The sequence below is a fragment of the Cryptosporidium muris genome, genomic scaffold, assembly GCF_000006515.1.
Source record: "Cryptosporidium muris RN66 scf_1106632373453 genomic scaffold, whole genome shotgun sequence".
Lineage (NCBI taxonomy): Eukaryota > Apicomplexa > Conoidasida > Eucoccidiorida > Cryptosporidiidae > Cryptosporidium > Cryptosporidium muris.
Window position 1 is genome coordinate 758,911 of NW_002196570.1, and position 13,097 is coordinate 772,007.

Below are 13,097 nucleotides of genomic sequence, written 5' to 3' on the forward strand. Positions count from 1 at the left end.
AAAAACTGAACTGACAAGGGGAATACTATATCTCGTCTTTGTTTAAAATAGAACCTTCTTATTAAAGTTCTTTTATTATACTTATAAATTCAATAGTCTTTTTTCTCAGTTTATTTTTATTTTGTTATAAGCTCCATGTAATATAAGTTGTTTATTGAGAACTTTCCATATATTCAAATTTCTAAATTCTTGGAATCTATATACTTAAATAAGCCTAAAATGATCATAGATACAGTCAACAAGTAATTTGTTTATTTTATTTTTTTTTTTAGATCTCTATAATTTGGTAGATATTACCCCTCTTCACTTTACATTACTAATAAAAAATCAATTATTTAAGGTATCAGTATAATTATTTTTAGAAAGTTCATCATCTTGTCATTTAAAGCCTGTCTTTAATATTATTGGATACTAGTACAGAGATTTACAAACATCACTGCCGTAGTCTGCCTACTTGTAATAGCGCTAGAATAATAGCTATGAACTTATTTATTAGTTATATTGCTTCATATCTCACCTTGAAACAATAAATATGCTGCATCCAACAACTTCCTACATTCCAGGTTATGACGATGAAGAGAACTGCAAAATTACTGATGATACACAAGATATGACAAGATACCAGAATAAAGATCTTCTGAGCTCACTATATGGTATCTTTCATAATAAAGAGATAGAAACAAAACTCAATTTGTCAGATAATGATACTGACCAGGACTCAGACATTCAAGATTTGTTAATGATGGGTTATAATAGAAGTAGGCTAACAAAGAAAAAAAAGAGAAAATCAGATAAAGAATTAAAGCGGAAAACTGGGTCAACACCTGTAAATGTTTCACCAGAAGTTGAAAAACTATTGCAGAAAGCAAATGATGCATATTTGGCAAAGAAGTTTATGTTAGCTATTGAAATTTTAGAAGAAGTAGTTAAAAAAGCACCTGGTTTACATGATCCATTTCATATGTTGGGCTTAATTTATGAGCAAGAATTGGATGATAAAGCAAAAGCTGCAGAGTTTTATTTTCTTGCAGCTCATCTAGTCGTAAACGACATATACTTATGGAAAAGGATTGGTCAAATGAGTTGTGAACTAGAAATGTGGGAAAGAGCTATATATTGTTACAAAAGGTGCCTAAGAAACATAAGCAACTCAGATAACCAAGGTGAACTCGATGAATTTACACAGATTGAAGATGAAATACGTTTTGAGTTAAGTAATGCTTACTTAAAGACTAATAATATTATTCATTGTATACAACAGCTAAAGATACTATTTAGAAGACATCCAGGAGATCCTTTACTAGGCAAGGAATTGGCTAAATGTTATCATCAAATAGGGAAACTAAATATGGCTGCCGAAGTTCTCGAAAGTTGTCTAATTGAAGAGACTGATTTACATATAATTAATATGCTTTGTGAAGTATATATTGATCTTAAGTTGTACCAAAAATGCCTAGATCTTGTTCAAAATATGCTGATCTCAAAAAATTTTGAAAATACCAATAACTCTGAGTCTAATAAGTGTCAACTTTCTTCTTTCGAGAAAACAGATATAAGACATTTAATTCTAACATTACCCATTGATATCAGTGTAAAATATGCTGTATCTGGCTTATATATAGGGAATAGTAGCGTAGCTGATGAATTAACAACAATATTGAAAGAAAGCAATATGGAAAAAATAGAAGTTACCGACCTACACCAAAGTTTAGGTGATGCCTATTTTGCTGTAAAAATATACAATTTATCTAAGGATCATTATGAAATTATTTATCATACTGATGGATATGAAAGATCGATTGCACTTAGTATTAAGTATGCATACTCATTGCAGTCTTTAGGAAACTTTAAAGAAGCAGCACAAATTCTAGAAGATTCTTTGACAGAAAACAAACATCAAATTGAATCTTTTGAAGTTTACAAGGCAAAAGCTCTTTTAGCTTCGTTATATTCCAAGATGGGATATACTAAGCTTGGTGAGAAATTAATATACACAATGAAATATGAAGATCTTGTGCAAATGGGAGATCTATCACAACCTATTCCTCAAGAACTGCGTTGTAACATGATACTAGAATTATTTTCAAAAATGAAATCATTGTTTACTAATATCACTGTTCAATTTTCAACCCAAATAGATTTTGTTGATAAAGCTATAAATCCACCAAAGTTATCACAAATATCACCGGAAATATGTGGAACTGCAGACATGTTTGAATACTTAATTAAAGAGTTCTTAACAGATATTAAACGTGTGGGCCAAAAATTATATTCCAAGAAATTTAAAGAGCATGATAAAGAAACAAACTATGAACAAAATTCAGTTAATAACACTAATTTGGGAGATGTACTAGAAAATGTCGATCTAAGCCTGCAGCACACAAGTGACTCCACATCTAAAGGCTCCAAAAAATTACAAAGTAGAGTGAATATACCGACAAGTAAAATTAGATCTGAATTAGGTATCGTTACTTTAGGAGAAATATTAACTAGTGAAGATGAATACTGGGAATTTCTTACATATGGTGCAATAGTCTTGCAGTGGAATGAGAAATACAATGTTGCTGTCGAAGTGTTTGAAAAGATTCTAAATAATATTAAAATGTTTAAGCCAGAAATATACTTAGATAGGTTAAAAGCAGCCAAAAATTCCATTCACAACTTAATAATTTCTTTAGCATTCAACGGTGGCCTGTGGCGTACGTTACTAAGCTATTTACGTTTGGAATTCAATAAAAAGACGACTATAAACAAACATCTAAGTGGAATGATTGGTCGTATCCTCTTAGTACCACATATATTCAACTCTTGTGTGAAACACAATAACTTTAGACGCGGAGTACTTTTAGAAAAAGAGGTGATTAGTGAAACTAGATCTTGGATTCAAAGACAATCACCTCAATTTAGTAATGAGGCTGAATTAAACTTAATCACTGCTCACTTATACGTTATATCTAATCGTATTGGAATGGCAGTATTAGAATATACCAAGGCACACAGAAGTGCTCCTTTTGACAACTTAATAGTCCTTTGCTTAGGTATAAGTTTTATCAGCTTGGCAACAGCCAAGGATACTAAAAACAGACAATCAGCAGTACTCAAGGGTTTTGCATTTATTTCTCGATATATACAAGGACGATTAAGTATTTTTGGTCATAATCCATTATTTAAGGCAGAATGCTTGTATAATAAGGCTAGAGCTTATCATCAAATTAATTTGAAAACTGAAGCTATTTTACTCTATACTCGATGTATTGAAACATTACAAAACATAAAGAGTCAGAACAAAGATCTAGATTTTACTCAATTAATGAATTCTTCTTTGTATAATCTTAGTTTGCTAGTGAATGACAAACAAATTCAAAATCTAATAATTTGGTAAAAAAACTGTAAATTATCTATATAATTCCAATATTATCATCCCTCCTATTGTTCTATTAATCTCTTTAACTCTCCCTCTATATCTTGAGTTCCACTATCTTGATTAGCACAAACTATCTTCTGCATATCCATCAGTTCTTGAAGTAAAGATACAGGACAAACATCTTTAGAGCTAAGGCATGGTAAACCAAGTAATTCACTAATACATTGACAGCCACTGCAACAGTCTTCAAGCAAAGCATCTTTAGATTCAAACCTTAAGCACTTTGTAATGCATACAATCTCAGGAGTCATCTGCATTGTTTTTTGTTTCATATTCCTATCTAAAGGACTCCCAGCTGATGTTGGTGACATATCCTCAGGAGGAGCTATTTTTCTATATCCCCAATCTAATACATCTAAGAATGATTGTCTTGCAAAATGTCCAACATCGGCTGCAGAATGTGTCTTACTAAGTTGGTAGATAGCCCCTGTGAGAAAAATTGCACAAAAAATTCTTATTATTAGCATAAACCAGTCATCTTGTCGATACAAGACTGAATATAAAGGTCTAAATGAATCAATTACTCCTCTCTCTTCATCAAACAAATTAGGTAAAATCCATATATCAAAGCCAAAGAACCAAAATAATGCAAAAGCTACCAATCTAATAAAGAATATAGAGAGCATTAACGATAATAAAACCACTGATATGTACCATACAGATATTTTTATCGCCAATGGCCAGGCTGGGAACATGAATATTGCAACTACAGATAGAAGTATAGACACCATTAATATCTTGTATATAGCTCTATGACTTTCAAAAATAATAATGTAAAAGAAATTCTCATCAAATACTTGGTTTGCAGTTACACTTAAGCGTCTAGGCCACTTTGGTTGTTTCATCCCCTTGGTTACATTTGTTCCAACCGGTTTATATTCAGCCTTCAAAATAAAAGATTTTCGAATAAGCTCAGTTCCAAAATTCCGTATATCATCTAAAGAATTAAAATCTAATTTATCCATTAGTTCTGGGAAAGTGGATTTTAGTACAATTGCATTTCTTTGCATCCATCGAACAAATTCAACCCCACGAAAATAGTCAACTGCCCTTCTACCAACTTCTATTGCACCTTTTGTCCTAATTCCGGTCTTTGAAGAAAATAAATACTTCACAAATCCCAAATACTCCGGGTCATATTCAATTTTATCTGTACTCATCAATAAAGCTATATTTTAAAATCTTATTTAGATATTTTAAGTGTAGGACAAGAGAAAATATAATTCATAGGCGCTATAAACCAAGTTATTTAGTGAATTTCCCTCTTTACTTCCATTATACCTATTTGTGATTCAATAGTGCTACCTATCTTCATTCATATATATGTGACTTATTTGGTCATATTTTAAACACAATACCTTATTAAAGATATATACAGAAGCTATACAGATTATTTAAAGACAATAAGGTATTCCCAACATGTAAGTCACTAATAATTTGACAAATTAGTTATTGTATATACGTCTAATGAAATTTTATTTTAATTATACTAACTACTGCAATCTATTTTGGTATCTAATAGTAACTAATCAGAACTAGATTTTTTTCTCAAGGTATATTTGGAAATTCATATTTTTAGGCACTAATCCAATATACACAAAGAAGTCAATGGTTAAAATCTTTGAAATATTGACTATTCACTTTAAGAATACTTCTATATAGTATTAGTATATTTTTATCCTTTATAATTTATACAATAATTGGATTATTTTGTAAGTATATAACAAGAAGCAATATATTTTCACAATTTGACTTATATTGTTACATACCACAAGTATGCATCCAAGTATTGTAAAAGTTGCCTTATATAATCTTAAAAAGTGCTCTAATATATATATTTATGCTTATAAAATCTTAATTATTATAGATATAAGTATTTCAGAGTAAACTACTACATAGTTTATTGATATTTCTGAAAAGTAGGTTTTGTTCAGTTAATTGTGATCATAATTATGAGACACATAAGTCATGTAATACAATAGATAATCATTTACATTTTAGATATCAGGAAAAATTCCAAAGTAAGCAAGGATTTAAAACTTTATAGAACTTGTGCAACACTAGAAGTACTTGATAGACTCAAATTAAATTCGTACCCCGCCCTTTACATGTCTAGTACTTAATATCGCCATTATCACTAATTCCTACATACAAAAATCTTCAAAAATACAATATATATTATGGAAAAGTGGAAATATTTTTATATAAGATTGAGTGAAACAATATGTAAAGTTCACACGCATATTGTAATTATAACAAAATTTATATTAGGAAGACTGCCTGTAATCTTTACTTTTTTTCTAATTATTACTGGAGATTATTTGACCACTAATTATGTACATAATATACTTATAGGTACAAAACAACTGACTATTCGATATATTGGTATAGTTTCAATGTTATCTTATCAAATATGTGTAACTTTGTTAATTGCATCTTATTTGCAATTAATTAATTTAGACCCTGGTTCACTACAAGTTTTGAGTTGTCCCAAGAGAAAACCTCCAGATGCAGACATGAAATATGACAGAACTTGTACAAAGTGCAATCCCCAGAGATGGAAACCACTGCGAGCTCATCACTGTTCAACATGTAAAACATGTATTTTTAAAATGGATCATCATTGTATTTGGATTAATAATTGCATTGGATTTTCAAACCAGAAACTCTTTATTTTATTTTTAATTTATATTTTAATTTGTTGTATTATATCACTATTATCTGTATTTTTACTCCTATATACACTCAGTATTACATCATCTACATTTGATTTGAGAGATTGGACCTACATTAATAATATCTTTATTTTATTTAATATTATATATAGTGTTATCTTTGGTACTGCTGCATTTGTTTTTCTTTTAGATCAATTTGAAGCAATTAAATCCAATACTTCACTTGTTGAGACATATCAAAGTGTTTATGGAGAACTACAAGGTTTTGCTCGACAATTCACAAATATATTTGGGAACAACATTTTACTTTGGATATTACCTATACAAGTCAATAATAAACCGAATTTCTTAGAAAACCTTTATGTTGAATTATCTCGTGAGGAAATAAAACCTTTAAAGACGAATAAAAGTAAAGATTGGGTGATTTTAGATGGAATTATCGAAGTTAATAGTGATGAAAATAAATACAATAAACAAGTTACTAGGTTATATAATACAAACTAACTGTTTCTTTATTATATTTTTGTAGCAATATAGTTAAATATACAAATAATATATATTATAAACTCTTTTATTATAAGATTAGATACTCTTTAGTACTCTTTAGTATTTTAGTTATCCCTTTGAAATTTAACTTAAATTCTATGGCTTATCAGATATATTACCTCTTAAACAGAAATTACATGTAACTTGTAATCATAACTTTATAATATTTATTGGAGAAATTTGCTTAGATTATATAATTACTATGAAATCTTAAATAAGTCATACTTATTAAATAAAAACCCTATTATTGATTAACTACTTTTTTCAGTTTAAGAAAATCTTCCAAAAAATATGTTTGTACTTATTATTAAACTTTTCAAGAATACCTAAACGGTTCTAATAAATTTATTATTAACCAATAGTATCTTGTAATGTAAGAACTTTTAAAGATCAATATAATCACTAGTTTAATTTATAGATTATATATAAGGGTAGATTTTTTTTCTTACATATAGTTATGAATATGAAGTACTTAAATTTATATCTGAATATTGCTAAATGGGATATGTACATCCTTATTCATGAGTATTTCTTTATTTTAAAGTTTTCACTAAAATTTATGTATTAAGTTGGAATACCCACATTATATATATTAAGAATACATCTTTCATTATTAGTTAGCCATTAATACTTAAACACTACTGATGATTTTAAAAGAATATTTTTCTTATAGTAAATATAAAGTAAATATAGTATTATTACATTTAAGACTATTTAAACACTAATTTTATCATAAATCTTTGTAATGTATTTATGTATCTCACTGTCACTCATAGTAATATATTTTGATCACTTATCTTTGAACTAAGTTGTTATTAGTATTAAAGAAATTTACTACTACTACATAATGCACTGTTGAGACCAACCGCTTTCCAATGACTACACAACCAAATGAATCCTTAACTTCTTTAAGTAATAATGGGGAGTTCTATTTCTAAAGAAGGACCTGTTTTCCTACTAGAAAATAGTTTTAGATTGATTAATGGTCTCTTAGGACAAAATACTGTGGATGATGAGGATCCAATATGGGAAAAAATGAAGTCAGAATTTATACTGCCACCTATAGCTCCTAATATTTTGGACAATTACATATATGAACATATTTCAACAACACTTTTCGAAACAAATAAGTCTAGTGGAAACTTAAGAAGATTAACTTTGTTTTTCACTAAGTTGTTATCTTCAAGCAGAAAGGATATACTCATGAACCTAGAGAAAGATATGAGTTCCTTACTACCATGTCCTTCTACTTATTCAACATTGATTAGTACTGCATTACTATTGAGGAGTATTATAAGGCATTATACTCAGAAATTTTCCTTATCAAATTTATTATTACAAATTGAACATGATTATCTAAATTTTGATAATGAGAGTTTAGATACTGGTAGCATAAATTCACAGGGTACTTGTCCTATAAGCAAATATTTAGATAAAGACTTCTTTGACATATATAGAACTGAATTGAAAACTTTAGATCTCAACTACTATAAAAGGTTTATTTTATTTATTTTAAGCAATATTAGTGATAGAGATCCATTTATGATTACTCACAATTCAGACAACTCTGTAATTGGAGAACTTATGATAGAGATATGTTGTTATTGTATATGTTCCCAACTTTATATTGATAAAATATCAGAATCAAATGGAAAGAATTATAACATGATCCATTCTATTTATGCATTGCAAGCAATTGTTATGGATATTTTAATTGTTTTTTTTTTAAACTCAACAAGTGAGTTTTCAATATCTAGAAGTATATCATCTTTAACCAAAATTGAAAATAAAACTAATATACTACTCCCCTCCTTTCTCGATATTTTCCAAATATTATCAGTTCATCTCATGAATCCAAGTTTAATAATTCAGAGGGATGATTCAGAAAATACAGAAACAATTCCATATAGTTTCTTTTTTTTCTTAACAAGAACTACTATTAATGGGAAGAAACACTCACCCACACCTATTGGTATTAAGAATAGATCTCTTTGTATTTTATCAATGTTAATTTTCCACTCTCCATTTTTCAAAGAAAATGTTTATTCTGACTTCATGAGAAATATATTAGATCCTCGCTTTCTACCTGAAACCTCATCTTTATTAATTAAAGATATTCAATCAGAAGTTGATTCTGATGAAGATACTTCAGGGATAACGAAATTCACATATTTTGATCAGATATGCTCTACAATTTCATCTGAATATGGACTAAAAAACCATATTCTTGAATCATATATTTTCTACTTCTTAATTCATTCAAATTCTAACTTTCGACTCTATTGCATGTCTAGAGGTGATCCTGAATATTTAATAGTTCCAATTCTTGAAGTACTATACATTTTACCTATACAAAAACAACGAAATGTTATTATTGGTACTTGTCACTTGATCCCCTTATTAACTATATTAACAAAACTTACAGATGAGCCAAACTATTGTAAAGCACTTCATAGAACAATAATTGGTTCACTTCCAGATTGGTTAAAAGATTCATCACTGAATAAAACTATTGGGATGTATCAAGGACAAAATTACTACTCTAACAGCACATATGAGTATGCTATCTCAGATAGTATAGTATCGCTTGGTAGTTTGATTATTCTTACTCTTATAAAATTATTATTATGGAATTCCAAAACACATAGTGATATCTTTCTATGCGAATTAGCATGTGTAATTATTCAAAATTTATCTTCTTCAGTTGAAAATTTTCACTGGATTGTCTCTGAAAAAACACTACAATATTGTAATATTCTAATATCTCGGATAAATGGTATTCTCAGTTTGCAATATGACAAAAAATCGGAAATATCGTTTTCTAATACTATATATTGTACTTCTTTAACTTTAAGAAATTTACTTCTGATAGTTGGGAGTTGTTTAGCTACAAATAATAAGGTGATCTCAAATATACAACTTGCTTATGCATTTATTAGGATATCCTTTAGTAATGAAGCAAAGAAACTCCAAGAAATGATAAACATAGATTTCAAAACTTCAAGTAGCAATATTCAAGAGACTAATAGATTTGTTGAATTGGAATTTTGCAATAAATATACCCCAGAATTCACAAACCAATCACCTGAGAAACTTAAAAGTTGCTATTTTAAAATTAATGGTATCTTTTTTGACATTGATAGTTTACTAATATTTTTGGAAACTGTGTATTCCAAACTCTCTAATTTCATCTTATCTTCAGAAATTTGTTCAGATGATTCGGATTTCCAGCTATATACATTCATCAAAATAATTAAATTGTACTTGGGTGAGGAAGAGTACATAACTCATTCAATACCTAGTTGTATACTGAATTGCCCAAATTATACATTTACAAGATTTGAAAAATATGAAGGTATATATACAAAGCAAGTTATCTGGGAATTAGTTTCAAATATACAAGATAAAATTTTTTTTTGCAATTTCCAATAAAGATTCAGACACATAGACTCATAATACCTCAGTATTTTAGATTGGAACACCATATATCTAATTGGTTATATTCCAATTATCTTTTCTTTTTACAAATTTAGACAAAATAAGGGAATAACTTAAATTTCAATTAAAAAACATCATTTTAAAAGTTGAAAAAATAAATTTCTACAAAGGAGCTTACACTTATTAGAATAAAATGATACTATAGAAACTATATTTACACACTTTTAAAATCATATTTATAGTACTTTAATACACATTTTATATTTATGTTTCTCTATAAAGTAACTGAGTGTAACTAAGCATAAAAGGTTCTTTTTAATAAGTATACCTCTAATAAATATTTAATTTATTATTGTCACTTATTGGTATTCATACCTATTGATATATTTCTCATGTAAAGTTGTCTTTTAAAAATTTAGTGATTTTACTAAAATTTAAATCTACTTCAAATTCCATATAATTTTAAAATTATATCATATATATTGTTTTTATAGAGTACATAAAATCAGAATCTATATTAGTTAAGACACAAAATTCAACAGTAGTCTTTTTTTTTGAATTAGATGAAAATATGGAATAGATAATACTTGCTAAATAGCTTTATTTACTATATACTAACTGCTAATCAAATCCGTATATAAATATTCAAATCTACTATATATTATCCAGGAATATTTTTCAGTCAAGTAATATTTTCTTTCATATAGATTTTTGAATACAAGATTTTATAGTTTGTTAAATATAACTAGAAAAGATAAAAGTATAAATTAATTTTATCAAATTAAAATTAGTAGATATGAAGGTATCTTAGTATATATAATAATATATCCTAACGGTTTTAAAGTTATATATATCAAATATATCTAATAGGTTATAAGATGGTTTTTTTTTTTTTTTTTTAAATATCTGAACAGATTGGAAATTTGTTTATTATTTTTCACCCGATTCTCCTATAATAAAAGTACCTAACATATTAATAATATATATTCCACAAAAATTATTTAATATTTGTATTCATATTTGAATGAAAGTTAATAGCTGATATAGTGCTGCAGTTTTTCAAAATCTTGTTAGTATCTTTTGGGATTTGTAAACTTCTTATAGTTTAGTTCCATTTACTCAGATTTACTATAATTATAAGGTATAGAGCATTACATATATATATGTAGTTTTAATTTAGATTCCTTATAAAATAGTGAAGAGAAGTAATTATCTTAAAAAATTACCACTAGTAAATATATTTCAATTTTAGAAATATACAAACTTGATGTATGCTAAATTTTGTTACTAATAGTGATTTACAAAATCTGTTCTATATATTCAACTGGCTCATAATAAAATTTTTGAGTGGAATTTTGTAATTTTCCATATATTTGATAATTTCTTTTTCTCTTTTTTTTTGCTTTTCTCGGAAACGAACTTAGTGCACACTTTTTAAAGATAAATTCATATATACTGTGTAAATATATATAAATATAGTGATAAGTTTTTCACTAGATTACTGAAACTGTAATATACGGAATTAGTAACTGTATCTATCTATAGGTCAGGTGGAATGCTAGGAATGACAGAAATCTTAAGAAAGGAGGTCAACAGTCACGACAACTTATGTCACAAAAGCAATTTAGTATTTAATATTAATGGTTACTATAAAAAATCTGATATATATAAAGTAGATGACACTTTAAATTACAACCGAGATGATGGTGAGGAAGACTCCCATGAAACAATGTCATCTCTACAATTCTCTCCTCTAAGTGCTACTACACAGTCACCCCCACAGCATGCGATGGGAATTTTTAATTGCACCTCTTTAAAAGAAGCAAAAAAAACACTAACATATGCAACTGAGTCTGTAATTGGACACGGTTCATTTGGTATTGTATATAGAGCAAGAGTTTTAGAGACTGGTGATTATGTTGCAATAAAAAAAGTATATCAAGATAAGAGGTATAAGCACAGAGAATTACAGATAATGAGAATATTGGATTGCCATCCTTCTATTGTGGAATTATACCAAGCCTTCTACACTGTAGGTGAGAAACAAGATGATGTATACTTGAATATAGTTATGGAATGTCTTGGTGGCTCAATGTATCAGCTGTTAAAACAATGCAATAATGTAAGCTATAAAGATTCATTTCCTAGTTGTGGTAATGGGTTACCTATAATATTAGTTAAGTTGTATAGTTACCAAATATTCCGTGCTTTAGCTTACATGAGTACCTTAAACGTGTGCCACCGTGATATAAAACCTCAAAATTTGCTCTTAAATCCATCCTCTGGTATTCTAAAAGTTTGTGATTTTGGGAGTGCAAAAAGGTTACTATCAAACGATATGAATGTATCTTACATATGCAGCCGATTTTATAGAGCCCCAGAATTAATATTTGGATCTACAAGTTACACAACAGCTGTAGATATATGGTCCGCAGGTTGTGTAGTTTACGAGTTAATGACAGGAAAACCACTATTTTCTGGAGAGAGTGGAGTTGATCAACTTGTGGAAATCATTAAACTTTTAGGGACACCCAATAAGGAACAAGTAAGTGATATGAACCCAGCATATACAAAATTTGAATTTCCAAGTATAGTGCCTACTCCATGGTCGCTTATTCTCCCAGAAGGAGTAAATGGAACAGATAAAATGCATATAATTGACTTTCTGTCTAGAATTCTGGTCTATAGCCCACAAAAAAGACTTAAGCCACTTGAGGCATTAGCACATCCATTTTTTGATGAATTACGTACTAGTGGTCCCAATATAATTGTGCCTGTTATAAGCCTTAATAATAAAAAAAATAAGTACCAGTCAGATTATAAAAATACCCATACATTAAATATCAATTTTCTTTTTAATTTTACACAAAAAGAAAAAGATTTATATAATACCGATATTATTGAGAGAATTTCACCTGAGTGGTACAAAATGGATTATAAGTGACACCTTGAATCACGAACAAAATAAAGTAGAAAGTAATATATTGTATTATTAATGGCTCCTCTCTTTTTCC

The 13,097-nt window shown here is 28.2% G+C and overlaps 5 protein-coding genes across 5 annotated transcripts, besides 8 other annotated features; 4 read left to right on the top strand and 1 right to left on the bottom strand.

Annotated features, from left to right (window-relative positions):
- The first annotated feature begins 250 nt into the window (after positions 1 to 250).
- Positions 251 to 271: a sequence feature (AT_rich).
- Positions 272 to 532: 261 nt separating this feature from the next.
- On the top strand, positions 533 to 3,382 carry CMU_040600 (TPR repeat-containing protein; the record flags this gene model as incomplete). The annotated part of the gene is made up of 1 exon (XM_002139304.1): positions 533 to 3,382. The coding sequence occupies one exon, from the start codon at positions 533 to 535 to the stop codon at positions 3,380 to 3,382; it is 2,850 nt and encodes a 949-aa protein (XP_002139340.1).
- Positions 3,383 to 3,426: 44 nt separating this feature from the next.
- CMU_040610 (translocation protein Sec62, putative) lies at positions 3,427 to 4,584 on the bottom strand (the record flags this gene model as incomplete). The annotated part of the gene is made up of 1 exon (XM_002139305.1): positions 3,427 to 4,584. One exon carries the CDS (start codon positions 4,582 to 4,584, stop codon positions 3,427 to 3,429), a length of 1,158 nt encoding a protein of 385 aa, XP_002139341.1.
- Positions 4,585 to 5,604: 1,020 nt separating this feature from the next.
- CMU_040620 (DHHC zinc finger domain-containing protein) lies at positions 5,605 to 6,603 on the top strand (the record flags this gene model as incomplete). Its single annotated transcript, XM_002139306.1, has 1 exon — positions 5,605 to 6,603. One exon carries the CDS (start codon positions 5,605 to 5,607, stop codon positions 6,601 to 6,603), a length of 999 nt encoding a protein of 332 aa, XP_002139342.1.
- Positions 6,092 to 6,163: a sequence feature (T-rich).
- Positions 6,214 to 6,250: a sequence feature (AT_rich).
- A 33-nt stretch (positions 6,604 to 6,636) lies between the features above and the next one.
- Positions 6,637 to 6,665: a sequence feature (AT_rich).
- Positions 6,666 to 7,563: 898 nt separating this feature from the next.
- Positions 7,564 to 10,077, top strand: CMU_040630 (uncharacterized protein; the record flags this gene model as incomplete). The annotated part of the gene is made up of 1 exon (XM_002139307.1): positions 7,564 to 10,077. One exon carries the CDS (start codon positions 7,564 to 7,566, stop codon positions 10,075 to 10,077), a length of 2,514 nt encoding a protein of 837 aa, XP_002139343.1.
- Positions 10,078 to 10,414: 337 nt separating this feature from the next.
- Positions 10,415 to 10,437: a sequence feature (AT_rich).
- A 100-nt stretch (positions 10,438 to 10,537) lies between these two features.
- Positions 10,538 to 10,576: a sequence feature (AT_rich).
- Positions 10,577 to 10,844: 268 nt separating this feature from the next.
- Positions 10,845 to 10,873: a sequence feature (AT_rich).
- A 92-nt stretch (positions 10,874 to 10,965) lies between these two features.
- Positions 10,966 to 10,989: a sequence feature (AT_rich).
- Positions 10,990 to 11,647: 658 nt separating this feature from the next.
- Positions 11,648 to 13,027, top strand: CMU_040640 (protein kinase domain-containing protein; the record flags this gene model as incomplete). The annotated part of the gene is made up of 1 exon (XM_002139308.1): positions 11,648 to 13,027. One exon carries the CDS (start codon positions 11,648 to 11,650, stop codon positions 13,025 to 13,027), a length of 1,380 nt encoding a protein of 459 aa, XP_002139344.1.
- Between the last annotated feature and the right edge of the window lie 70 nt (positions 13,028 to 13,097).